This window comes from Poromitra crassiceps, assembly GCF_964638095.1.
Source record: "Poromitra crassiceps genome assembly, chromosome: 23".
Taxonomy (NCBI): domain Eukaryota; kingdom Metazoa; phylum Chordata; class Actinopteri; order Beryciformes; family Melamphaidae; genus Poromitra; species Poromitra crassiceps.
The window spans coordinates 766,202-793,508 of record NC_139639.1 but is presented as its reverse complement, the minus strand read 5'-3'; the positions used below and the strand labels follow the sequence as shown (position 1 = coordinate 793,508).

General features: G+C 44.1%; 3 protein-coding genes across 3 annotated transcripts; all 3 read left to right on the top strand.

Moving 5' to 3' along the window:
* Window positions 1-295: 295 nt before the first annotated feature.
* Window positions 296-5,365, top strand: crsp7 (cofactor required for Sp1 transcriptional activation, subunit 7). Its single transcript, XM_083659165.1, has 3 exons — window positions 296-458; window positions 1,519-1,593; window positions 1,688-5,365. The coding sequence occupies exons 1-3, from the start codon at window positions 387-389 to the stop codon at window positions 3,440-3,442; spliced, it is 1,902 nt and encodes a 633-aa protein (XP_083515291.1). The 5' UTR covers window positions 296-386; the 3' UTR covers window positions 3,443-5,365.
* A 3,544-nt stretch (window positions 5,366-8,909) lies between these two features.
* On the top strand, window positions 8,910-20,655 carry cnn2 (calponin 2). Its single transcript, XM_083659189.1, has 7 exons — window positions 8,910-9,056; window positions 11,796-11,917; window positions 12,140-12,206; window positions 13,530-13,667; window positions 14,335-14,451; window positions 17,435-17,581; window positions 18,964-20,655. Exons 1-7 carry the CDS (start codon window positions 9,000-9,002, stop codon window positions 19,279-19,281), a joined length of 966 nt encoding a protein of 321 aa, XP_083515315.1. The 5' UTR covers window positions 8,910-8,999; the 3' UTR covers window positions 19,282-20,655.
* Window positions 20,656-21,826: 1,171 nt separating this feature from the next.
* On the top strand, window positions 21,827-26,982 carry rps15 (ribosomal protein S15). Its single transcript, XM_083659204.1, has 4 exons — window positions 21,827-21,856; window positions 22,262-22,347; window positions 23,428-23,662; window positions 26,816-26,982. Exons 1-4 carry the CDS (start codon window positions 21,854-21,856, stop codon window positions 26,927-26,929), a joined length of 438 nt encoding a protein of 145 aa, XP_083515330.1. The 5' UTR covers window positions 21,827-21,853; the 3' UTR covers window positions 26,930-26,982.
* Window positions 26,983-27,307: the final 325 nt, after the last annotated feature.

The window sequence follows — 27,307 nt, the reverse complement described above, 5'->3', positions numbered from 1 at the left end:
CAGCAGCACCCTAGGTAGAAACAGGCATACCCTGGAGTGTGTGTGGGTGGACAGATAGGCAGGCAGGCAGCAGAGATGTTTACTTGTCTGCGTGCCGTGCAGACGTCAAGCGCATTCGTCGTATCCCAGCATGCAGTAGGAGGCCGTAGAGATCCAGCAGCTGGTAGTGAGCGACCAGAGCGCCGAGCAGGCAACAGCCAACGGTCAACACAGCACACATTTCCGACTCCATGTGACACACAGCGAGCCGTCTAGCTTACAGGCGACAGGAAAATATGCTGTTCGGCTGCCTGATATACTTTTATAGCGGCTGTTGAGTCTCAAGTCCCCCGGTTTTCATTTTGGAGGATTCCTCCCTCCATCCTCCGGATCCTACCGAACAGGCAATGACAACGGTCTCAGTAACCCCGCAGCAGATGAGGGACCGGCTGCTGCAGGCCATCGACAGTCAGAGCAATGTGAGTAAGCTAGCTAGCTAGCGTTAGCTTGTTTACCAGCACTTCAGCTAACTCACCCAGATAGTTAACGTTACATTTCAGGCGTCATATTGTTGTAAAAGTGAATGCGTCCTTCAAATTTAAGTTTACCGCTAAACCATTGTCAAATATCTGGCATGCATTGGTGGAAATACGCTGAGCCACTTGAGTTGACAGCTTGCTAGCTAGCAACAGCGTTACCATGGTTAGTCAGTAATCTGGCGTTGGCTGGCTTATATAGCATGCTACCTAGCTGTTAGCCTAGCCAAAACACCCCACCGGACTTGGCCTATTTGATGGAAAGGAACGGGCTCGCGTAGCTTTAACGGTATAAACGCATATAACGTTAACGTTCAACGTTTTCCTCTGAAGTACGGTATTTATTTCACTGTCAATGTGGGAGGTACCTCTTGGCTAGATTAGCTACCATTCAGGAAATAGTCGGAGCCTTCCTTCCCAAGTGAACGTTAGCTAACGCTACGTTTTAGCGGTAGCCAAATTGGCTAACAGCTAACATTAAATCAGTCAACACTTGGAACATTAGTTGACTTTCACGATGTGACAAGAAACTCGTACAAACTTGATTTATTACTTTTTGCAACACATGTTTTAACTAATGTCAAACTATAGTCAATGTGTTTGGAGTCAGCAAGGTTCCCAGAGTTGACACTCGTCCGTCTTTACTTTTTTAACATCGTTTTGTGGCTATCAAGCTAACAGGCAAGCTAACGTTTCCTAGCTTGTAAGCTGCTCCCTAACTCATACACGTTGCATGCACGGTTGGATAGCGTTGAATTGTCCAACAACTGGAGTTTTTGGTTGACATCACATTCATTAAGGTGTGATCACTGATCAGTGTTATCATTCTTCGTTTAACTGCTGTTACAACACACTAACTGACTTCTGTCGTTTCCTCTTTCCTCTGTAATTTATCATACTAGGCTGGTAACTGAATTATTTCCTGAAGGTGATTCCATTCCAATTCCATAAATAAACAATGTCCCCCCCCCTTCTCAACCCCCCCCCCTCCCCTTTATTACAGATTAGCAATATGGTTGCTGTATTAGAAGTAATTACCTATCTTGAAAAGTGTCCTATCACCAAAGAAGCACTTGAGGTAAGAGAAACTTGATTCCATATGAACATTTTTGTTCATTTGTCTAGCAGTTTTGTTGCCTAATCTTTCTGTCTATCTCTTGTTATTCATACAGGAAACGCGTTTAGGAAAATTGATCAACGATGTGAGAAAGAAAACCAAGGATGAAGACCTTGCCAAGCGTGCTAAGAAACTCTTACGGAACTGGCAAAAGTTGATTGAGCCAGGGCCAGCGGAGACGCCATCACGTGCCCTGGCTGCAAGTGTCCCCGGGTCAACTAATGGTGGTTCTCACACCTGCAGAACAGATGCCTCTCCCCCTGACATTTCTGTGTCCAAGGGTGTACCTGCAGTCAAAATCAGAAATGATGTTCACAACACATACTCGCCTAAGGCTGAGAAATCGAGTAGTCGCAAGCGACGAGCAGAAAACAGAGACAGTGGGGTGCACTTACCAGAAAAAATCTCAAAGATGTCTTCGTATGATAACTCTGTCTCACCGCCACCCACCAATGGGATTGCGGGCAGTCCTGATGCCCTGCCCGACCAGGAGCTTGTCCCGTCTCCTGACAAATCTAGGACAGAGCACCTCGAGAATGATAAACACAACCGAATCCCAGTCAACGCTGTCAAGCCTCGCCCCAGCTCCCCTGGAGTGGCCAAACTACCTAGCACTTCCTCTTTGATCAAGGTTGCTGTGATGCAGCAACAGGCCAGATTGGATGAAGGAGGGGGGGTTGTTGGTGGAGGAGGAGGGGGGTATTATCAAGCCAAAAGCCCCCGCGGCCTCACTACCAGCCCCAGGACTCTCACTACCAGCCCCAGGGGCGTGAAACAAGACTCAATGACCAAGCGCTCTGCAGCATATGCACCTAAAGTAAAATCTATCCCGAGTCCATCCTCTAGGGGCTCCCCCTTGCCTTCCTCCCAGCCTTTACCATCCCCAGCCCAAGCGTCTCATGGCGACAGGCTGCCACATTCTTCTCAAAGGTCTTCGATGCACTGGGCCGGTTCGTCAGATGTCCCTTCTCACTGCCCCCGACAAGACACAGCAGCAACACTGGAACTCCCATCAGTCTCCCCTCCCCCCTCCCTCTCCCAGCTCGCCCAACACAACTCAGGACTACTCGGACCCTCGTCCGAGGTGGCCTCGGCCACGCCTGATGACGCAGAGTTGGCGACGGACTCCACCGCAGAACGAAAAAGGAGGAAGAAGTACAGGTCTAGAGACTACTCTGTCAACTTAGACGGCCAGAGAACAGAGGATACAACTAAGCCCGTCAGGTTAAAAGAACGCAGGATAACCTTTGACCCTGTCACAGGTCAAATCAAGCCCCTGGTACATAAAGAACCCTCTCAGACAGAGGAAGCCCCCACACCTGACCCGGCTGTGTCCAGGCAGAGGACCGAAAGCTCTGTACAACTGCCCACTGCCCCAGCGCCAGCCCAACCCCCACCCTCCACCCCCACCCCTAACCCTTTCCAACAGACAAACTGGAAGGAGCTGTCTAGGAACGAAATCATCCAGTCCTACTTGAACCTTCAGAGCAACGTGCTCACCTCCTCGGGGGTCCGGGCCCCCAGTGCACACTTTTTCATGTCGCAGTACCTGAAACGGGAGGAGAGCGACGTCAAGGACGCGCGGAAGACGCACGTCCTGCAAACGGACAGCTCAGCAGGGGAGTTGCCGGGCGTGAGCCGAGAGCTGACTGACGAGGACGTGAACAGGGTACACACGCTGCACTGGCCGGGGGTGAACGGTTGCTACGACACCGTGGGCACCTGGTACGACTGGACAGAGTGCATATCGTTGGACCCTCACGGGGATGAAAGCAAATTGAACATCCTGCCATATGTTTGCCTAGACTGAGTGCGAGAATTGCGGCTCTCCTTTCCCGCTCCCTCCTTCGTCTCCACAGACAGGATACTTTCCCCTCCTTCGTCTCCACAGACACGATACTTTTGTGATTTTGTTTGTCCACTGTGAGTTTGGGGAAGGCCAGGCCCGGCTAAACTCCTTCCATGCCCTCTCCCTCCGTCAGCGATAATCTATTGAGACTTTGGTATAGAAAGATTATGAAAAGAGAAAATAATATAAGAATAGTTGAGTTTGTCAAGGGCTGTTTCTGTTTTATTTTTCAAAATGAAAGCCACAGGAATGATAAGGCCCTGTTTGCAGAGTGCTGCTACTAACCTAGAAGTCAAAAAGGAGCAGACAGTATCTCCCGGAATGAGAGTTAGAAGTTGCGTCAGCAGAAATTTAAATGTTCTGGACCGGTCAATCTTTTGATTTTTCTAGTGGGTAAAATATGCCACTCGGATGATGCTGTCTACTTCTTTATGCCGTCTAGTTACTAACAAGGAATTACAAACCAGGGTTCTATTTGAGGGAAGGCTGGGGTTTAGCGGTTCTGTCCGGACCTCCATGTTGGTGTCGAAAGTTCATCTAGCACAGGTAAAGCCGAACATGGTCGGCAGTTACAAGAAGCTTTATGTGAGATAAAAGAGTAAATTATAAATGACTGTCATGTATGCATCTATTTATTTTGACCAGTTCTTTTTGTGGAAGGTTTATCAAAACCGATATAGAAACTATTTTTTCCCTCTTTTCTTTTCTGCCGTTTGCATCACAATGTTGTTGGCCTGTTCTGCAATGCAAAAGAGGCATAGCATTGTTTTCGCATGGTCTTTCTTTAGGGTTGTCCAATGCATTTGGTCATCAACATTCCATACTCCACCCTTCACCCTCTCTCTCTCCCCCCCTCTCTTTGTCTCTCTCTCGCTCTCTCTCTCATAGCACTGAGCTTCAATATGTCCACGCCATCTCAATTCTCAAGAGCTAAATCATTCAAACAAGTTACTTTGTTTCAATTTCAAATGGTTCCGTCAAAATAGCGTGTTACTAAATCATGTTTTTGTTTTATCTCCAAATTTGTTCATGTGATATACATTTCTCGTCACCCACTAATCCTCTACCCAGCCGAAAATATGAAAGAATGTCAAATCAGATGGTGCTGATGCGTAACTGCATTTTGAGGGGGAAAAAAGATCATTATTGAATGCTGTAACTGATTTTGCTTCCATTCCTTTAGATATCATTTGCCTTCTGGAATTCCATCACAAGATTTTTTCAAAAGTTGAACTAGCCTTGGTGAATGTACAGGATTGAGACCTTGTATGCACCTGTACATAAGTTGACATCTTGTTGGACTGAAAGTGTGTATGTATGGTGAATGATGCTCCTGCAAGTTCCAATTATGTGTACATTGTTTATTCAGACATCAAACATCAAAAGTGATTTTTGAATCTATTTTGTGGGATTTTCGAGGCATCCGAGGTCGCATTCAGTTTGCTTCCACGTTTCAATAAGTCAAGCATAAAACGGAGAGAGACGGAGCAAAAGACATTCTTGATGTTTTCCATGCGACAAAAACACGAGTAATATGGATTAGGTTCTTGATTTCCTTTTATACCCATTTTTCACTACCACTTTTGCTCACATCATGTTATGACTTAGTTTATGATTGGACTCTATTCGTTCACTCGGTCATTCATCCCTACCAATGTGCCTTGGTAAATGGTGAATCTGGATTTGCTTCCGCATATAACATGCCTGTCCTTAGTGCTAGGTTTATGTGTGAGGATTCCAAATTCCATGATCAATATAACGCTGGTATATGCACCCTTTCTTTGACTCTTTTCCTTTTCTTTTTCTTTTTTACACTGATCCAGTATGGGTACAATTGCAGACAATGAGACACCGCACAACAACAAAGCGCGCAATAAAGAAAAGTGCTAAAGAAAAGTCGATGAGAATCTGGTTTCTTGAGTTTTGACTGGGGCATCTTTATTTGTTCAGTGTTTAACAACATCTCAATGGTTTGAAAAATAAAATAATTTAAATTCTCTGCTCAGTCGACCGGCTCATCTTTCGTGTATATTTGACAGTTGACGTGGTGAACGTCTATTTGGTTGATAGTAGCCAATGTGGTCGAACTGAACTGTCTTGACTGTCTTGTTCTGAGATGCATTGTATCAGTTTTGAGATGCTGTCAACTGATTAGAGAAAGTGTGGCTGTTGTACTTACTCCTTTCATCCATAAGGGGGTGCAAGTTGTCAGTATTTCTCCATTGTCTGGGTAAACTACAGTACATCTCACTGGTGATAGCAGGTACTTGCAATTCAGTGGGAATTATTTCATCAGACTACTTGTTTGTTTTCTTGGGGGGAGGGTGTTAAACTTAACTGTGTCCACGAGTGTAATTTAAAAAAACAAAACAGTATTCTAACCAGATGCATGACCTGCACTATGTCTACAGGTAACTGTTGCACCCAGGGGTGTCGCACAACGACGTCACCCCTTGCCATGACTCAGTTGACCTCATCGGATGTAGGTGAGTAACCACCATCATCTCTGGTGTCTCGTCTGTCTCAGACTCTGAATCACTCTCCCTCGCACCTGGATGGTGTAATCACCTGACCTCACCTGCAATATCTCACCTCAGAGGAAATGCAGCTGTGTTTATGATCAGCCATTTCATCAGAGACTGAGGAGAGGCATCGGCGATGACCACATCCTTTCTCTTCTTCAGCTTTTGTTCTTCTCCCATCTTCTCTTAGAATCATACTTAACCTTTTCTCTATTGAGAGACCCAAGAGTGTAGATTTCACTCCAACCAAAACACTACCACAGCTGATTAGTTTCCTCCATTCTGGTTGAAGGTGTGCTGTGGAATTCACTGAAATCCGCTTGATGCGTTGATTGGCTGGAAAGACACCCTGCATGCTCCTGGGCCTCGTTGGCACATAGAAAAACAAATCTCTGCTTATATCTGAGATACTGTAGGTCAGCAGGAAGTATTATCCTCAGGGTGCTTAGAAATGTACCGATGAGGAAAACCCCATCAGTGTCCCTGGAAGAGACATTCCCTCTGGTTCATTTTAGAAGATATTTAAGTGGAAGCCAAATCAGTCTGGGGTTTTCAAAGTCTGAGACTGTGGGCATCCCCCAGACAAAGCTTGAAAAAAGGTGCCCCCCCTCGCTCAATTCCTGGATGCCTATGGGATCATGATTGTTATTTGATGCCATAGATACTCAACAATTGAGCAAAGATAGCTTGATATTGCTCTTTGACATACATCAGACTGCACCAAATACATCTGATGGCATTTGTTTGACTCTGGGAAAGTGGGAAAAACAGTATAAATTCCCCAAAACTATCTTTAACCAAATCACATACATTTATGCTATTCTATGTTATCTCCTTTTGATAACTAATGTAATGAGTTAACTAATAATGTAATATTTTCACTTCAATTCACTGAGCCTCCCCTGAAACTGCTTGGAGCCCCCCTGGGGACTCGGAAGCCTGCCTCCCACTTTGAAAACCTCTGGTCTAGACATCTGTGAACACTCATTTCTGTCCATGACTCCCAGGTCCCTCCACGTTTCACCTTTATGCAGGTGTCACATGACCCAGATGAAGCCACTCGAATGTATCCATGGCCTCACAGCTGAACCAATATGTTCATTTGATCATGTTAAAGTAGACTCTGTAACTGCATCCTGTGGCCATTACACTTCCCTAGTTGTTGCCCCAAAGCGCCATTGTCCTTAACTAGGTTACAGGCTGGTCTGGAAACCGGCCTGGTATGTGTCACAGTCAGTCAGCCAAGGTGTTTCCTGTTTTGTAAATACCCGCCCGACGACATAGGCTACCTTTGTTTACCAAGTGAATAGAGCTTCTATCGGTTGTACTGCTTCCTGGTATTCAGATATCAGGAATTAAACACTTAAAGAATGTTACATTGTCATTTAAATAGAGCAGATCTGAAGTGAAGTTTGATCTCAGAATACAAACCAATCTGGATAAAGTCATGAATAGGTCACTAAAGTTCACAAATCAGATTTGGCCTCCTAGTGTGAACATGGCCTTAGTGGGTAACAACGTCTGGAGTTAATCTGCAAATTGCAATACTACAGCACACACGTCCTAAAACCGTCCCCTTTTTTTTAATGCAGCCCTTTCTCACAAGCATGCCCCAAAGGACTTTACAGAGAAAGAGCCTATCTAGATAAACTGATCAACAACAATCAGTCCATCTTAAAATTATACCACTAGACACACATTTTCTTAATTCAGAGCTTTGTACATTCTCATCATTCCAGAGCAGTTCAAACTCTGGAATGAGCAGCAGAGTTTCATTTATTATCTAAGAGCTGGCTCCGTAGCACAAGCATTACGTCACCCCAGCAGTAGCTCGTTGTACTTTGTTAGTTCCTCAAAACTTTTTTTTCTCCCCGACGGTGACTCAAGAAAGTGCGACGGCCAGTCAGACTCGGCTGCTGCGCGTCTGGCATGCAGGGTGGGACCGGTGGAGCACTCCCACCATTCAGGAATTTGGGAAGTTTCATTCCATATAAGGAGTTTTTGATATCAATCGCGACCCAAGGAAGGGAAGGGGAAAGGTGGAGCCTAGAATCGATTAAACGAAGCAGACAGCCGAAGACTGCAGCGATGCGAGAAGGTTCACCTCTGCCTACTTCCGTCGTCGTTACGAAGGGGAAGGAATGAATGTGATGTAAAAACTTGAAATGCATATAACGGACTGATTCAACTATAAAATAAATCAATTAAATGAAAAAAAAAGTTTTAATGGGGCTTTTCACAGCAGTCATTTTGTGTCTAAAAGGCAGGGTAAGCAGATGCAACCATAACATCAATGTACCCCAGCACTGGAACACCTAAATGGATTGGAAGTTGGAAATCCTCATTACTGTTTTGGTTGCACCTGTGTTTACCCGTCCCTGCCTTTTAGACACAAAAATGGCTGCTGTGAAAAAATGCAATTATGGCAAATGAATGAGAATCAGTTTGACATCAGTGTTTGACCCGAATAAGCAGAATTGAGCACAGACTTTATTAATAATAATAATAATAATAATAATAATAATAATAAAAAGTTAGGCTACGCATTTTTCATTGTTGGGTAAATTATGGAATTGCGTACACAAAATAGCCTAATGAAACTGAGGTCATACATGCACCAAAATGAGGGGATGGGATCTTGATCTTTCTGATGAAGTTCATGCGCAGTATGATGTCTGATGAAGATTATTGAGCTATCTGTCCTGCAAGCTGAATATTAATTTTCTCTGTGTGAGATTATTTTCCGCCACCGTTGCATACTCTGTTGGCCAAGGCCCCACATGCTGGAATACGGAGTGAACTATCTTGACAGGGGAGTGACGATCTTTGGTAGCAGTCCGTGGGAGCGCTCTAATTGGTGGCCCGTAAAAGAGAAAGGAAGTATTTAGTTCACTCCGAGGTCTCATTGGAAGAGAAAGTTAGAGATTATTTAGCGCAGTTTTTATTCCCACGCAGGACGTCTTTCACTCACAAAGTAAATCGACAAGTCACCGACAATGGCTGGCTTTAATAAAGGTCCCGCATATGGATTTTCTGCGGAAGTAAAAAACAAGGTAAGACATGGCTATATATTTCATATATCCCGTCAATTACATTCAACTATTCTCTCCATAATACTTTTGAGTACATTTTCATGATGCGTTATTGTAGAGAGGATTCACCTGGCCTCCATTTTGATTTGCATGAGCTAGGTTAACAGGTTTAAAGGATAGAGGTGGGCCGAAGATCATCAAAGCGCTTGAAATGATTTGAAAATAGTTCAACATAACATCGTTTGCTTCATCATGGCACTTTGCTTGAATGTATTGATGGGTGAAAACAGTCCCATATTTCTTCTTACAGTTTGCCATCTTCAAATGCAGAATATTAATTCTACCATGTAGGAGACTCTTTAAAAGCAGACTTTGGGCGTTGTCCCTCTTGGCAAAAAAGTATGTCGTGGCAAAAAAAAAGTGTTATGCCCGTTTCCAGCACTTTCTGTTCCCCGTGCCGCCCGGCGGCGTTGTGATGCGCATTAGCGCATAATGTAATTCACCCATTAGTCCCTGGAATGGAAGCTGTCCATCCTCGTTATCTTCCCTGATGATTCTCGTTATGACTAAGTTGAAATACCATACTCCTACCCCCCCCCCCCCCCCCCCCCTCCTCCTCCTCCTCCTCCTCCTCCTGCTGAGGTGCCGTGCTGTTAAACACGAGCAAACATTTGGCCGACTATTCATCACCGCTCAAACTGAGTCAACTCTAATAGAATGAAGCAAAGACAAAGAATTGTCAAGAGAGTTGTCATCCTATAGCCGAAATCAAGACCAGCTGTGTGGATTGGTTTTGCACAAACCAAGCAGTCTCCAAAAGGGCCATGCAGCTCTTTGGTAGTGTGTAAGTTTGTAGATGAGGTCAAAATCAACCTTGTTTATTTGGATGTGTCTGCAGAGAGCGGTGCACACATCCGGATCCACTTAAAATACCAGTGTTGATGCTGGAGATTAGGTTCCTGCAGCGCCTTGGCCCGTGTGCGTGTGTCCTATAAAACACACTGAGCTGCACCAACCTTGACAACTTTTCCCAGAACTCAGGAAGTGAGGAACGATCTGTCCCTTTTATAGGAGTAGTGTTATTAGAGCACTATAAAGCTAGCATGAGACTATCAAGCTGCTAATACAGGGTTATTTTCAAACTCTGCGGGGAGCCTCTGTTTGATCTCGAGGAGAAACCACGTCTTCGTGCCAGCTGTAAACTTTGTTCTCTTTGCTTATCGTGTCGTCAAAGACCGCAAATACAAAAGGGAACATAAACTCTGCAGCTCCAAGTTGATTGAAGTTGTGTGTCTCTAGTAGGCGGAGGGATGGTAAGGGTGTTTTGGCCAGACTGCCCCCCTGCCCCCCCCGACACATACCACCGTGTCTCTGACCCACCATCAGCTGATTTACCGTTATGTTTGCATTCCCTGCCTGTGCCCTTGTATGGAAGCGCCCCACCCCCCAGAACAAAGTGTGCTCCACCACGTAAAGAAAAGACCCCAATTTCCTGTGTCTCGCTGGCGATGTCCTTGAGGGGGAGAAGCTGTGTGGGGAGAGCCGAAGAGATGCTGAGCTGAGTGGTATTTCCGGCCATTGGTGACGTAGCCTCCCTCCCTCTGTGCCACATTTAAGGATTTGCCCTCTTCCTCCCTCCCCTCCCCTCTCCTTCCCTAGAACCGCTAGGTCCTGAAAATACTGAATTCAAAGCTGCGATACATACATCTTCTGAATGTTACCGCCCGGCCGCCGTCATTCATTGGAGAAACACACACTTTTCTCCATCCTCGCTGCCTCGTTCTTCCAACTCTTTTATCCGAGCACTCTGGGGCAAGTTCCTTGAGTTCAGCTTGTCTCTCTAAATTACATCTGTAGGCTTCGTTGTGGGGAATCAAACTAGCCAGCGTTGTCTTTAATATGGGGGTAACCGAATGAAGCAAAATGTAATTAAAAGACAGACAGACATTCCTCAGGAATACAACCCGACTGTGAGCCGCGTGCAGCCAACTCCCCTCGTACATGGCATGTTATTCTGTGGTTCCGCTCAGAGCCCCGGGGACAGAAGGAGACTGTTTAGTAGCTCATTGCCTTTTGGAGAGAGTTTGCTCGGAGTCGCTCCCAACTTCAGATCTTGTACATTTCTTCTCCTGCAGTTGGACTCTTTTGCAGTTCTGGTTTTAGCGTTGTTTTCCTGGTTGTCACATAAGAGCCTGTTGTGGTGTGATCAATGGCCATGCATTTCCTGACGTTTCTCACACGTGCGTTTATAAATCAAAGGTAGCACTAGCACGTCAATAACACCCTCACTCAAAAAAGCCAATCTGTTTTGCCACGGTAACTCCCCTTTTCAACGGCTTACCTTCCTGTGCTCCAGGGGAGAATTGAGCAGTTTCACAAACAGGATGTCCTTGTTTTAAGTGTGTGAGGTCGTGCCAGTCAGTCCGTGTTAACCCTACAGGGCTGAAAAGGCACAACAAGCCTCTTTAGCCGTTAGAGAAGACCATGAAACATGATTACATCCAGTCACAATAAACCTTCTGAGGACAAACATTAGCATAGGTTTCACTATCATATCCAATGCCGAGCTCAGTTATCACATCAACATTTTGGTTCCTTAATTTTTGATAGTGCCATTCTTTCAAGACTCACTATGAATGCTCTTTAAAGATATATACGCCCCCACATTATTTGAACAAATGACCTAGTATTGGCTATTCTACCCACGTGGAACACGTTTGACCCGCTTTGACCTTTGACCTCTCTGCCTGCCCCAATCAGATTGCCCAGAAGTACGACCTTCAGAAGGAGGAGGAGCTGAGGGTCTGGATCGAGGACGTGACCGGCTCTACCATCGGCCCCGACTTCCAGAAAGGCCTGAAGAACGGAGTCATTCTGTGCACGTAAGCGACTGCTCATCTGCACTCCCCAAAACTGCATGCATCATCTATGATCTTGAAATTCTGTTGAATTTGTGGAGTCGCATGAATCGTTACTGTGTCTCAACCATAAGTGCACAATGATCTGATCTCCCAATTCCTTATCTATGGTCTTGTTTATAAAAAAAGAAGGGGGAAATGAAATATCTCTTTTTGTTCCTCTTTGCATCTCTCTCTCTCTCACAGCCTGATCAACAAACTTCAGCCAGGCTCTGTGAAGAAGATCAACCAGTCAACAATGAACTGGCATCAGGTGAGCTGGTTGATGATGGGTGTGGGTTGAACACGTGTTGTTGTGTTTCGGGTGTGGTGAAATGATTCCAATTGTGTTATGATAATGTCACATTGTGTCTGATTTATTGGCACAATGTTATTGGCAAGACCGCATGCTGTTACAGACCAACATTCATGCATAGTTATTAGTTACCAACTAGTTCCCTCTGCTAGGAACATGTGGTGTGGATAGCAGGACACCGGATCGTGCTGCCAAGGCACATGAACACACTTGTATGTTTTTTGTTCTGCTTGGAAGTTATGTGAGCTGCCTCTGAAACTGGTTTCCTCCAGGCGTGTCAATGCAGCTTTTCAGCCAGGAAATTAAGACGTCAATACAGCTGGGTATCAGTACTCTATATATACGAAAAACCGGAATAACCCACAGTCATATCGAAACTTATGAAGGAAGCATTCTGGAGCACATGGTCCATTTCTGCAATTTAATAGGTGCGAACAAACAGACTTGACGTTTCCTTCCTCAGAGCCTTCATACATGTATGTATTCACTCACTCCCTCTTCTGAGAGGCACCGGTCTTGCAAGGTTCGTCGGCTGAAGCGCTAGAAGGAAAAAAGGCTATTTGAATGGTTTTGCTCGCTCGCAGCCAATCGCAGCAAATGTTCTTCGATTGAATGCGGCGTGTGATTGGCCCAACTGCAGCTACAACCTCTATACAGTCTGTGATGGTGTCATGGTGAAGTTGAGCACGGTGTATGTGACAGGGGGCTTGAATTAAGTACGCTGTTGGTATTTGTATCACTTTAAGGGTACTCAGTGTAGGAATTTATCCAGGGGCAAGGGCAAAAATGCCCCCAAGAACTCTCAGAATGCCCCTACAAACCATGATCCAGGGGCAAAAATTGACCCAATATTTTGATAATTTTATTTTCATTCAATGAATTTAATTTCTATCTGTAACACACACTCAGCAACTGCAAGCTGGTTGCCAGAAAATGATGATGAAGAACACACACAAACAGCGCTGTTCTTTACACTACGCTTTAGCAACTTTATGCACTAATTACTATTTTTCAAAGTGCCCCCAAAATTTAGTACCGTAAATGCCCCCAGTTTTTAGACAGTGGGGGCAAAAGTTGCCCCCCAAATATTTTTTTAATATCCTACACTGAAGGTACTGGTATTGGTACTGGTAATCTTTGAACGATACTCACCCTCTAGACGCTGGAGAATGGAGGAGGAGCATGTGAACACACCTCCTGCACACACACATTGTTGTTAATCCTCCTTAAACCTGCATACCCATTGTTGTTGATCCTGTTTGTGGTTTCTTGTGGTTTCAGCTGGAGAACTTGACTAACTTCATCAAAGCCATCACGGGGTACGGCCTGAGGCCCACCGATATCTTCGAGGCCAACGACATCTTTGAGAGCGGCAACATGACACAGGTCCAGTCGACGCTGCTCGCCCTCGCTGGCATGGTGAGACTGTTGTCATCATCAGACGCTGGTGGTACTGGGAAGGAACGGACGCGGTTTTCCTAGCGTGTCTGTAACAGTACACGGCGCTGTTATTCTTGCTGAACTCACGGCAGAAGTATGGGAAAAATGTGTGCGTGTCAAAACGTTTGGCAGACAGATGAGATCGTCTTGCACCTGAACCCGTACGGAACAATGCGTCTTAAGTTCACTGTGCAAACATCCCGCTTGAAAGTTTGTTGTTTTTGCACGGCACATGAATGCTGTGTTGGACATTTGTTTGACTAGTGCAGTGCCTGTTCGCCCCGCTGCTGCACAGAGTGCCGTTTGCTTGTTTATTTAAAGTTTATTATTAATATTGAACGTGTCGCGTCTCCAAATTGCACCAAATCCGAGACTGCACTTGCTCGCGTTCCCAGCGACCCACCCGCCAAGCGTGAAGTCGATCAGACGAAGAAGGTTTTTCTCGAGATATGCAGAGCAGAGGACATGCATACAGACAGACAGACAGAGATTCCTGGAATCAGTAAAGAGATATAATAAGTAATTCAACTGATCCAGGCTGATATACTTGGTGTGTTGTCCCTCAGTTTAATGAGAGATGATAACCTACTGAAGTCACATTTTGTATCCAACATGACAACTCTCTGCACTGTGTCTTCTCCTGTAGGCCAAGACCAAGGGCTGCCAATCACGGGTGGACATTGGAGTGAAGTACGCCGACAAGCAGGAGAGGTTGTTTGACGAGGAGAAGATGAAGGCTGGACAGTGTGTCATCGGACTGCAGGTAGAGTCTGTTTTAAAATGCAAAAAGAGCCAGCAGGTGCTGAGATCTGGGGCCAGTTGCACAAAACACCTTGAGTTAAGATTTTCCTCAAAGTCCGAGTTAAGGTTACCATGAAATAAAATCAGTTCCACAAAACACCCTGAAGTCTTTTCCTGTTTCCTTAAAATGTTTCACCTTAAGGAGAAGACTTACTGTAAGGGTGTTTTGTGCAACCAATTTTATTTTATGGAAAATCTTAACTCAAGGTTTTTTGTGCAACTGGCCCCTGGCTCCTAAAATCTCTGCACCCAAACCAGTGAAAGCTGAACTCTCCTGTGCAATTCAGTTTAAAATCAGGAGCAGGATCCTCTTACCTCTAACATTCCTTTATTTAAGCTTTGCTTGCCAGTGCTAATAATGTACTTTTTCATTTATTTATGACAACTTAATTTGATTGTTAACCTTGATTAACAGTCAACATCATCTTACATTTAGCATTTTACTTTGAAGTTCAAACTAGCTGGTGTCGGCACATGGTGCCCGTGATACTAACGGATGTGGTGGACCAGATTATCAGGTGTCAAATAACAAATGAGTGTCAGGATGCCAGCAGGGGGGGTCATTACCTACATGAGGTAGGTGTTAACAGGTTTATTGCACAGGGAGCGTTTCTGTCAGACGCAGTGTTGGTATGTCAGATGTCCGTTCACGTGTTTGCAAAGCGACGCTCTCTGCCGCATCGGGCGAAACTATTGCGAAACCAAACAAACACTGTGCCGGTCTCCTGTCAAGCAGACCGTGCTTCTGTGTCAAAGAGCAGCTCATTGTTCTGACGCCTCCTCAAGCCTGTCTGTTCTGTAGCTGTTGCCATCACACCAAGCAAGATGTCAAGAGGAGATATGAGGGCTACATCATACCAGAGCCGTGTAGATAGAGGAGTCCCGACATCTCCATTCACTCCAATGGACCAGTTTTTTACTCTCAAGAGTTCCAGGAAGTAAGGTCCTGGATTAAGCAGCACTGTCGAGTTGCAGCAAAATAGACAGTTTGTGTTGTACTCTGAAAGGGTTTTTCATCATCCCTTGAATCAAATTGTACATTATCAGCTTTATTTTAGCATGCAAAAGTAGCACGAGACCCATTCCTGGCTGTTCATTGGCTAATGAGTCTCGCATTTTGGTCCTCCGCCGACGCCACTCTCTCTCTAGAGGACACTACATCACACCAAGCAAGATGTCAAGAAGAGATATGAGGGCAACCTAAACAGAGAGAAAAACACACAATGCAACGGACTGTTTTACATCATTCATTTGAATACACTGTAGCCGCGGGGGACAACTGCCTGAAGGTTCAAAGCATACATTGTTCACATAGTATAGACCTTATTCGCGAACCCTGGACAGCGCCATATTGTTGACATACCGTCCTGCAGCTGACAACTATAGTAACGGCCTTATTGTCGTTTCTGTTCCATTACAAAATAGCGATAGTGATGACAGCAATAAAAACCCCAGAGTTGTTGTTTGTAAGCTGCCGTTAATGCCTGTAATAATAAACAAAAGAAAAAACGAGGTGAACAGACTTTGCTGTGAGGAGCTGTCAGAAAGTTTCACCTGTCTCTCCCAACTATCCACACACCTCTCCTGTGCTGCTGACCCGGGGCGGTTCTAGTCTCAGCCCACCCAAAAAAATAGAGGCAAAAAACCCCTTTTTTTCTTTTTTTTTCTCTCTCCAAATCCATGGTGGTCATTAGTAGCAGTTTCTGACTACACTCAATAAAGGTTCTTACAGGCTTGTTATTTCCCTCTAAGGGAGTGCAAGGCAGATATTTAAACAGCCGTGTTTGTGTACAGTACCAGTGGCATGGTAGTAATAAAAAGGGATTAAGGACCAGTGGTCAGTAAGATGGGCTGGTTGAGCCAATGTTAAAATTATCTTTATTTATTATTTATTTTTGCTTTAAAACTATTTTTTAATTTTCTGCTTAAAGTTCATGAAAAAAAGTGTCATTCTTGTTTTTTCCCACAATAATTTCATAATACCATTTGTAATGCCACCGTTGTAGTGCTGTTGTTTATTGGTGTCTTTCTAGTCACACTATTTAATAGTCAGTGTTTCCCATACACTGATCTATTTGTGGTGGTACACCCTACATAGATTTTGACCCTCACAAATACTGCCACATATTAATTTCAACTAGTTGACTGCAAACTCCTGCTTTAGTGCTTACAGTATATTATTATCTTCTTGGAATATTATTCCAGCCAATAAGTTAGGAAGTTCCCTTTTGATTTAATTTTACTTTTGTTTTGCCTACAAAGCAAAATGTTACTTTACTTGAAACTCCCCTGAAGTGATTTTGGTATTATTTATGCAAGCATAATTCTACCATATAGTAACCTGTATGCAGAATATATATAGTATATATAGGGAAACAATTATTTTTTCATTGCTATAAAACCACAGAACGGTAAAGAAGATATTGATGTGTGTAGTTCTTCATAGATCTAGTCTCTTCATTTTGATCTCAAAGTGTGCCAGTTTGATCCATTTTTACTTGAAACTGTACAAAATTTTCTTCCGGGGGGGCATGCCCCCGGACCCCCCTAGGGGTTCAGTGGTCCATGACCTTTGGGTGGGCTGAGCCCACCCAAAGCTCTGATGCTAAAACCGCCCCTGCTGCTGACGTATCGTCAGTCTCACTCCCTTCATGTCTGTGGATGGTAGAGATAGAAACAAACAACGGGGACTTTATTGCTGTCATTATTAGAGCCATGCCTAACACAGGTCACCATCCGAACACAATTGGAACGATACAGGTAACGCTAACGGCGGCTAGCTTCCTATAAACGCTGCTCTCACATAGGTTGTCACTTAAAGGTGCAGCGCTATGTCGAGAATATGGCGGCGGTGGGCGTGCCCGTACACGAGTGTCGAATAAGGTCTAACATTGTGTTGTACATACTGTAAATGATAGATTGATTTTTGCTGTCTGTTTCTTTAGATGGGGACCAACAAGTGTGCCAGCCAGGCAGGTATGAATGCGTATGGCACCAGGAGGCACCTGTACGACCCCAAAGCTCACATCCAGGCCCCCATGGACAACTCCACCATCAGTCTGCAGATGGGCACCAACAAGGGGGCAAGCCAGGTACTCTAACACACTGGTTCTCCAATCTTTTCATGTCAAGGACCCCTAAACGGACACAAATTAGACCACGGACCCCCACTTGATAGGATTTTGTCCCAGGGACCCCCATTCGATGAGATGTTTTATTACAGAAAGTGTATGAAACCCATGACCAAAACAGTCATACATTCTGTCATTGTGTTAATTATGGAATTGTTATTACTTATAGAATGGTATTATAGTGAAACTAAATTATCCCCCTTTTTGCTGGGGACCCCGTGCAATCCCCTCAAGGACCCCTGGGGGTCCCCGGACCCCACTTTGAGAACCACTGCTCTAACATATGCCCTACTTCTACTTGTGTCATAAAGGAGCACAGTGGAAATACACTTTAGGGATTGGAGTCATCAGTTGTGCCACAGGTTTTGATGTAGGAGAATAAACCGTTGGCATTTCCTAGGAAAGTCGTTTGTTTTGTTGCATTCGGGGCAGCAGAAGAAATGGCATGTAACCCCAGCCTGATTCAGCTGTGCTCTGGTCCAGTTGTGGTGAGCGCTCTGGTCTTCATGTTTAGTCTCATAACAAGCCCCAGGCTGCCTGGACTGTTCATAACAAAGGCAAAGTTGTCACTCAGGTTCTTTGGCCTAGAAGTCAGCTTGGCCCCCGTTCCAATACTGTGCGTGCAATGACAAAGCAATGATACTGCTGAGTAGGGCTGGGTATTGGAAAGGATCTCACGAAACGATACGTATCACGATACTTGGGTCACGATACAATTGTATCACGATATATTGCGATGCGATACATATTGCGATATATTGCGATATTCTACAGAATTTACTCAAAATTAAATAATAGAGCTAAAGATACAACACACTGTGTACCACCCAGGTAGTGTAATAATATGTACATCACTTTATACTGATAAGTTAGTGGACAAATTTAGTCAAAACTACTGAGTGTTGAGTGTTACTGAACGCATCGATATGGGAAATATCGATACAGTATCGATTAGGGGTGGGAATCACCAGATGCAGGGGCCTGGCATGGCATGGCCTGCAATTATTATTATTTTTTTATATCGCGATACTTGGCGTCCAAGTATCGATACAGTATCGGGAAATAAAATATCGTGATATATTGCCGTATCGATTATATTGCCCAGCCCTACTGCTGAGAATCCAGAGACCTACATGTTTGCAATCTGCAGTTTTGGTTGGGACTTGTCGATGTCTGTCTTCAGGAAAGTGTCTCTGTATCTCACTCATCTCTCTCTGCCTCTCTCTCTCTCTCTCTCTCTCTCTCTCTCTCTCTCTCTCTCTCTCTCTCTCTCTCTCTCTCTCTCTCTCTCTCTCTCTCTCTCTCTGCCTCTCTCTCTCTCTGCCTCTCTCTCTCTCCACCAGGCCGGCATGACGGCCCCGGGGACCAGGCGCGCCATTTACGACCAGAAGCTGAACACAGACAAGTGTGACAACAGCACCATGTCCCTGCAGATGGGCTCCAACCAGGGAGCCAACCAGAGCGGGCAGAACTTCGGCCTGGGGCGGCAGATCTACGACGCCAAGTACTGCCCCAAAGGCGCCGAGGTGGTAGCAGCAGTAGAAGAGGAGCAGAACGGGGCCGGCGTCGCTCGCGAGTACATCCCGGACTACCAGGACGAGGGCTACCAGGGTTACCAGGAAGAGGAGCAGGTGTACCAGCAAGAAGGGACTGATTATTAGGAGGAAGGCCAGAGGTGAGGAAGGAAAGGAAGGCTTGTATAAAGGAGGCGTGATGGAGCGAGCAGCAAAACTGAAGAGAACCTCAAGGCAGGCTTTTTATTTTTATATTCATTGGATGGTTCACCATTTTATTGGGGCGGTATCCATTTTAGTATTGTATTATAAAATTGTCCTCTTAGCCGTCTTTGTGCAAAACCGACGTTACACATATCACTTTTATGGTTTTCCTTTCGTTTTTAGTTTTTTTCCATTGCTTTTGAAAAGACCATTGTGTTTGGAGTGCTACCACAAAAGCCAGTATTTTGGCTGAGCCGGACAGTAGTTTTTGTATCCCAGGGAGTTTGTTTTTTTATGTGCCAAAGCTCCACTCTGTATTTCTCCTTGTTCTCTTTCGTCGTTGTTGTTGTTGTTGTTGTTGTTGTTTTTTGTTTTTAATGGTTGGTTAGATTAAGGGAAATCCCTAGGTATATGCGAGTGCAACATGAAAATGAAAGATTAGGGAGTTTTTGTATTGACTTCATAGTGTTTTTAAAGAGATGAAAAAACAGCTGATCTTGTATGTATTCCTAATAGCTGTACCCTCTGTGTAAACAACATAAATTATAGTTCTTTGATTCATGTGAATGTTTCTGTTTGTTACTGCTTGCATCCATTCAGTATTGCTCATTGACTGTACGCAGTGTCGGTTGGTTGTTGAGACAGATGAGGGAACAAAGTGGATTTGTGGGAACCAACCACTGTCTTACCACGATACTGTGTCTCTACTCTCTCGTTTCTGTCTTGGTTCCTGTGTAATATTTTCTTGTTTTTATTTTTTATTTTTTAAGCGAGGGAATAATTTTCCTTTGTTTGCATAACCGGTCCGACTGGAGCCAAGCTTGTTTTCTTTGGATTAAAGCTGTTGAAAACAATGTTTTACTCAAAATATACTATAGTGAAGTTTTCTACATTCCAAGCAACAATACTGGATTATTTTCTTTCTTTTTTTATTATCAGTGTACAATGTTTCAATGAATCGTGCTTAAATAATGGTTGATGCGTGGACCAATCATACGATTATATTTGATCATAAGGTTATTATTTATTACGGAGCCCCTAAAGTCCAGATTTTTTTTTCTTTAACTTATGCAGACAAGATAATTCACACAAGGTAGTAAGTAACTTGTGCGCAAAAAAAATAAAAAATAATAATAATCGTCTTTCGGGACTTTAGGGGCTCTGTAATTTATGCATATTTGTGATTTAAATGTAGGCTATTTTGTACCTTGACTCTGAATAACATTTGATATTGGACTATAGTTTTTCTTTTTTTCATAATGGGAAAAAAACAAGTTGACAAATATGTTTTTGTGAATAAAGTGTAAAAAACATGTACGTACATTCATTATCTGATGTGTGGTTTGATTTGTAACAGACAGAGATCCCTGCCTTTATGGTAGGATGATATGGCAACAGAAGACATGGATGTATGTAAATTAACAGCAGAGAGTGGAACTCAGTGTTGGGGAGCAATGACACGTTTAATTTATTGGTTAAATGACCTATTCCACAAACATCACACACCACAGGTAATAACATGACCTATGCTAAGTTTTGTAGGACAGCAGAAGATGTGAATATCTGTAAATTGACAGTGAAGAGTGGGATTCCATGTGGGATGAGTGTGAGATCCAATATGGCATCAGTATGGGACCATAGACTATAATGTGGTCTGAGATGCCATATTGAGTCCCATACGTATGACACTCATGGTGGCCTCTTATACAGTCTTGTCCCATACGTATGGGACTGACTATGGCATTTAGGTGATAAGTGAGAGGCCATCTCTTAGTACTGTACTACTCTACTGAGTGTAGGCTACTCAGCACATCTTATCTAGTATTAGGATAAATCATCCTTTTCATAATGAATCGGTAGTCTGATCTTGAGTTGCCATATTTTCACAAGCGTCTTAGGCTACTACTGAGCAGCTGCACATACTGTGTACAGTATGAACAGTTGGGGGTTCAGTGGCTTGTTCAAGGACAGAGTAGTTGTTGAGGAGGGGAGAGCGTCCCCCCCCCTCCAATGGTAGATGTTATGACCACAAATAACTATTCATAGTATCCCCATGATGTGACATACATTTCCTACCAAGATGGTGCTTTACTGTGGTGGCTGTCATTTGATTATAATCACATGTTAATTTATTATTGTTTTCCTACCAAGACGATGTAACAGGTAATGTAACAGAATAGGCCTACGATGAATAGACTGTTGTTAATAGTTAGGAAATGCCTTATATAAAGCAAAATAATCATTAATGTTTCTTCTGTTCAGTGTCTTTGTATGACCAATATTTTTGTTCTGCTGCTGATATAGGACTAACAATACTTCTGGTGCAAGACCTGCAAGACACAGTGGCACTGGATGCACGCGTTACTGTCCAATTCCACCATCTGCTGGTCAAAGAGGGCAGCTGCATGCTGGGACCGGAACAGACAATGGAGTAGACCGGATGCTTAACCAAAGTCGCGCGATATTAGGCCTAACGAGACTTGTAGAGGTTCTTTTCCCCGGAACATCAGGCAAGATGGTAGGTGTCCAAGCCTTCCAATGTCTGATTATAACAATCTATACACATCCGCACTCCCCAATAGTTATTTAAAATAACCTAATGTATCATCCGGCTGTCACGCACCTTCACAAACAGTCGAGCAGTAAATTATGGCACATAACGTCGGATAAACCTATTTATTGACTTGTATTAGCTTGCGCTATTACCGGCTATGGCCGACCATGGCTAAGCTAACCCAATGGTACAACCGTACAGTTTTCTTTACGAGTAATTCAATACGACTACATAATTTAACCATGACAATATTCTTCAGAGGCGGGCCAGTAGCTACTCGACTGTTTTCGAATTGAAAATCGGCAGTCATAGTTGGCTATGGTGAAAATGCTAACAACATGCTAAATGTGATGTATTTGACTTCCATAGGCGGATACCGAGATCAAGAAGAAGCGTACCTTCAGGAAGTTTACCTACAGAGGTGTTGACCTGGACCAGCTTCTGGACATGTCCTAGTGAGTGAGACACTTAACGACTTGAACTGTGTTTAGTTGCTCAGAAGGTTGACAGGTCCTGAAGCTGAGACGTGGACATGGGGATGGCCAGCTGTAGGGAGAACTTTATTATACTGCCATTGTATTTACGTTTTAGGCTCCAAAGAGTAGCTTGATGTCTGACGTGCTGCTTCCCAGAGTTGCAATAAAAAGCACATCTCCAAAGATTTTGGAGGCTGGACTACACAAGTCCAGTCCATGTAAATCTAAACATAGCCTACTCAACACTATTACTTGTGTACAGTATTTAATCTTCTTTGTAGTGAACCATTATATTTACAACGCCATTATATTTTATTTTACATACCCTTTATATTTGCAATGGCATTTGTAGCAATACAATTATTTGTGTAATGATCCCTGTGAAGGACTGGCAACCTGTCCAGGGTGTGAACTTACCCTCAGGCTCTTCTAAATTTCGTGTTAACACTACAGTTGGAAGAGCCCTCCCATCGAGCATAGCATTTTCGTTAGACAATCTGTGTTGGGCATTAAACTCACCTTATTTCTGCACTTTGAAGTCACAGGTAGGGTCGGGTGGGGCAAACTAATTATATCGGAAGCCTAGTTGCCGAAAAAAAGTTAGCGGTGGTGGGCTGTCTAAATGCATTGTAGAATATATGTACAAGACAAAATGATGCCAGTGCGCATGCGTCTGGACTCTGTTTCCAGGCAACTCAGTGATTCTCGTCAAACTTTGTCTTAAAAAAAAGAACAGCAGCTCAGTTTTTTCCGCAACTAGGCTTCCGATATAAATAGTTTGCCCCACCCGACCCTACCTAGAAGAGCCTGAGGGTAAGGTGTGAACCTGCCTTCTGTCTGTGTGCCTCCCGTGATCCTTTCCTGAACAGGAAACTGGATGGGATGGATTTTTTTTTTACACTTAGTAAAACTTTCTATCCCCCAACACACACAGTTTTCTTAAATGTATACTGTTAAACTCTTTTGATCTAGTTTACAATGCTGCGGGGATGCTTTCAAAGTAACTGCTGTTACTGTTCACGGTTGCCAATGGCTAAGTTTGACTCTCTTACGTCATAGTGAGCAGCTCATGCAGCTGTACTGCGCCCGCCAGAGGAGGAGGCTGAACCGTGGCCTGCGCCGCAAGCAGCAGTCCCTCCTGAAGCGCCTGCGCAAGGCCAAGAAGGATGCTCCCCCTATGGAGAAGCCAGAGGTGGTCAAGACCCACCTGAGGGACATGGTCATCCTGCCTGAGATGGTCGGGTCCATGGTCGGCGTGTACAATGGCAAGACCTTCAACCAGGTTGAAATCAAGGTGAGGTGCTACTGCTCAGGTGGGAGTTACTGGGCAGCAGGATGAGCAAATGTATCCTCCCCCCCCCAAGTAATTAGACTACCTCACCCACTATAATGATCACATTCTCGAGACTGAAAGAGGCACTTCACTTTCAGTGATGGTTGAGATGGAGGGGGCAGAGTGTTAATCTAGGACAGTTTAGACGGGGGTGTAAATTTAGCGACACATTGATGTACTTAGGCCAGATTGAGACTCAGAATTGGACAGAGACACTGCGGAGCTGTGCCTAAAACGGGGGGAAACAACAACCCCCCCCCCCAATCCTGGCGTTCTCCTATATCGCGTGTTGCACACAAGATCATATATACGGAAGATGAACACTCCAACTTACTTCCTTGACAGCTAGATCCACATTTTTCTTCTCGCCAATTCTCAATGGCTTCCTTGTTTTGCTCGGGAGTACAAAAAAACTTTAATTGGCGATTTTTTACATTTGTTATTTGTGCAGCCCACCACACAACAGCTTTTAGCTATGTTTAATTCAAGGAAAATGATGCTGGTGTATGGGAAGTGAATGGGGCACTTTCCCCTGTGATGGGCGTGGCCTATTTCATGCAGTGTCTCTATGAATGGGTTTGTGTGTACAAGGCCTGCATTTGTCCAGCCAATGGCTACTCATTATTTGACCTACTCTTACAAGCAAACAAAAGCCATGATGTTTGAAGGCTTTCATAATTTCAAGTCAATCTGCGTCTGTGCCTTCTGAAAATATGCAAGTGGTCTCCTATTCACCTTATTCACCACGCCCACTTTTTCTCTCTTCCGCATTCAACGCAACGTATTTGTTCTTCCGGTTCAGCGCTAGTTGGCCGCTGTTTTCAAAATAAAACGTCAGTATGAATGAAGTTTGGCAACATTCAGAATTAACACATTGAGTGCCAAGGACGTCTGTGCACGTCCTAAAAAAAAGTAACGTTCAGTGCCAAGGACGTCTGTGCACGTCCTAAAATCATAATTCATATTATTCCATAATTCTGCTGTTTAAGGTCGTACCCAGCCAGTGAGCATGAATCCCTTCAAGGGATCACACGGCGCCACCTTAAACATCGTCACAGGAGCTGCTCCACCCACCTCAGATCCTTTACTTTGTACAGGAGACAGCGGAGAAAGCCGTGATCAAAGTGGAAACCGAATATATTGCTCTGTCTACAGCGGACAGTGGGCTCGGCTGCATCCGCGCTCACAACTGAGCTCTTATGCTTCTATCTATCTCCACACGATTTCCTAGAAAGCCAGCATCCGAAGCCGAACGGCCAAGCCTTTTCGTTCAGTCGCGTTTGCCAGCGCGCATCATTTCCTTGATGGGCGCTGGGATCTGTCCGGGGCAAAAACGGAGTCGAGAAAACAAACTCTGTGCGTGTGGGGAGGAGCCCGCAGCTCAGAGGTGGAGAGGGGGGGGGGGGGGGGGGGGAGAGGGGTGTGTGGCACACAGGCTGCACAGAAACCACACCACACGCCACCACATCAGAAAACACCAGCCAGAGTCAGTGAATGTGCTCGAAATTAGAGTGCAAAAGGTATTCATAAAAGGGACTATATCTTGGAAAGTAAAAAAAAAACGACAGAAAACCCTTGAAAGTGCACTTTTTTGAGAGGCTGTCATTTCATAATGGAACTGTCTAGAAACAAAATTTCTTCTTTGGAAGAAGCAGGAGTGTTCAATGTTTCATTAAAGTCCAGCCCCGTTAATATAGCCATAATAGAAAAAATTCTATAGCTGTTTTCAACTGAATGGAAGTGAATCTGGCACAGGCTCCAGACAATTTTACTGAAGCGCTGTGGCACTCAATGTGTTAAGCTACACTGCGGCCAACTTCAGTTCACTGCTGCGATGGCTGTACCCGGTCGGCATTTAACGTTAGTTCAAAAAGCACGTCGACAGTGTTTTCTCACTGCCAGTAGCCTAACTACAGTAGGGTTTGACAGATAGCTAGTCTGACCGGTGTCAGCACAGTCAGCGCTCCCGGTCCTCGCTGCTCGTTAAAGATTTCCAATAGGCGTTATTCTGATAAACTGGTCACATATATGTTACGTTCTCACCCGACAAATATTAAAACTTTAAAACAGTTTGGGGGGTTTTTTTTAGCTTGAAAACAGCTTTTTGGCAAGTCTAAATGACTGCGGTAGGCGTACTCTACTTCCGTGTTTAAAACCGGAAAGACGATTACGAAATGCCGTCATGCAGAAGCGTCCTTGTATGGGCAAAAAATAAGGTGAATAGAGAAGCAAAGTGACCGCCTACTTCCTGCTTCAGCACTGTACCAGAGATTTTCATCCGCCATTTATTTTCCCATACACATTTCGTAAAATGCATATAAAAATCGTTTTACTGGTTCAAACCCAAACAGTACAGATATATTTAGAAACAGGAGAGATCGCATAACATTTCACTGGGACCAAAATGTAAAAACAATGCGGGTTTAAAGAAAATATTTTTTCTATGTTTTTTTAAAGTTTTGGTCTGAGTGAAATGTTCTTTGGTCTCTCCGTATTATAGCGTTAGCTGAACCATTTGGTTCGACGAAGTACAACTATTTTATAAGCATTTTACTAAATGTCTATGGGAAAATAAATGGTGCATGAAAATCTCTGGTACAGTGCTGAAGCAGGAAGTGACGTTCCACTTTGCCTCTCTATTAATTGATGTGAGAGCGCCGGGGATACAGTTTGAGCTCTCAGACCAGTTTGATTTATCTACATCCGTCATCTTTTGAGCAATGTGGTGATAATCAAGACTGAATGAGACTCAAGATCATGGAATGTTAATTTGCTTATAATGGTTAATTTTCAAATGCACATTTGGCAGACTAAGCAATGATTGAGTAGCTATTGCAAATTGGACAGGTTTCCACCTTCCTGGACATGCCCACATTGTTTTATGTAATGAAAGAGTCTTGTCACAGTACTTTGGTTATGATTACATTTGGACCACAACTGTGGGATGCTGCAGTTGAAGTTGCAGTTTCTTGTAGGACTGGCCAACTGCCTCCATTTTAACATAAGTTGTTATTTTACCACTTGTTGTGGGGTCTACCATATAGGGTTTTGAATAACCAATTCCTGTGCATATTTGTCTTATTACTAACGTGCAACTTTGTTTCTCCTCTCCAGCCCGAGATGTGCGGTCACTACCTGGGGGAGTTCTCCATCACCTACAAACCAGTCAAGCACGGTCGCCCCGGTATCGGAGCTACACACTCTTCTCGTTTCATCCCTCTGAAGTAGACTGGCTGTTTTCTTTGTATAAATAAAAGCTTTGGGTGCGTTGCCCCACACAACACTGCCTCTCTTGCATTCTTCAACAAGGAATACCAAAATGAAGAGGATTTGCTAGTGTATGGTCACACAAGCTTGAGTTGTTGGGTGTTGATTACAATATGGAGTGCTGCTTTATGGTTAAATAATAAAACATATTTATGCTTTTATGGAAAATGTGAACATGACTCAGAAACTAATGGTCAGAAAATCTGTACACTTCTAAGTTGACTGGCAGACATGCACATGACTACACAAGAATGCATTTGATATATGGGTTTTGATGAAAAGCTCTGTGCTAAGGGAACAATGTTCAGGGTATTTGGACCACCAGTTATTTGGAACAGA

What these genes read in the sequence shown, in the direction of transcription:
- crsp7 (XM_083659165.1), top strand. Translation starts at nt 387, where the DNA reads ATGACAACGGTCTCAGTAACCCCGCAGCAGATGAGGGACCGGCTGCTG. An exon ending in CCATCGACAGTCAGAGCAAT is followed by an intron (nt 459 to 1,518) that starts GTGAGTAAGCTA and finishes CCTTTATTACAG; the next exon opens with ATTAGCAATATGGTTGCTGT. An exon ending in TCACCAAAGAAGCACTTGAG is followed by an intron (nt 1,594 to 1,687) that starts GTAAGAGAAACT and finishes TTATTCATACAG; the next exon opens with GAAACGCGTTTAGGAAAATT.
- cnn2 (XM_083659189.1), top strand. Translation starts at nt 9,000, where the DNA reads ATGGCTGGCTTTAATAAAGGTCCCGCATATGGATTTTCTGCGGAAGTA. An exon ending in CTGCGGAAGTAAAAAACAAG is followed by an intron (nt 9,057 to 11,795) that starts GTAAGACATGGC and finishes TGCCCCAATCAG; the next exon opens with ATTGCCCAGAAGTACGACCT. An exon ending in AACGGAGTCATTCTGTGCAC is followed by an intron (nt 11,918 to 12,139) that starts GTAAGCGACTGC and finishes TCTCTCTCACAG; the next exon opens with CCTGATCAACAAACTTCAGC.
- rps15 (XM_083659204.1), top strand. An exon ending in CAGCTTCTGGACATGTCCTA is followed by an intron (nt 22,348 to 23,427) that starts GTGAGTGAGACA and finishes CTTACGTCATAG; the next exon opens with TGAGCAGCTCATGCAGCTGT. An exon ending in TCAACCAGGTTGAAATCAAG is followed by an intron (nt 23,663 to 26,815) that starts GTGAGGTGCTAC and finishes TCTCCTCTCCAG; the next exon opens with CCCGAGATGTGCGGTCACTA.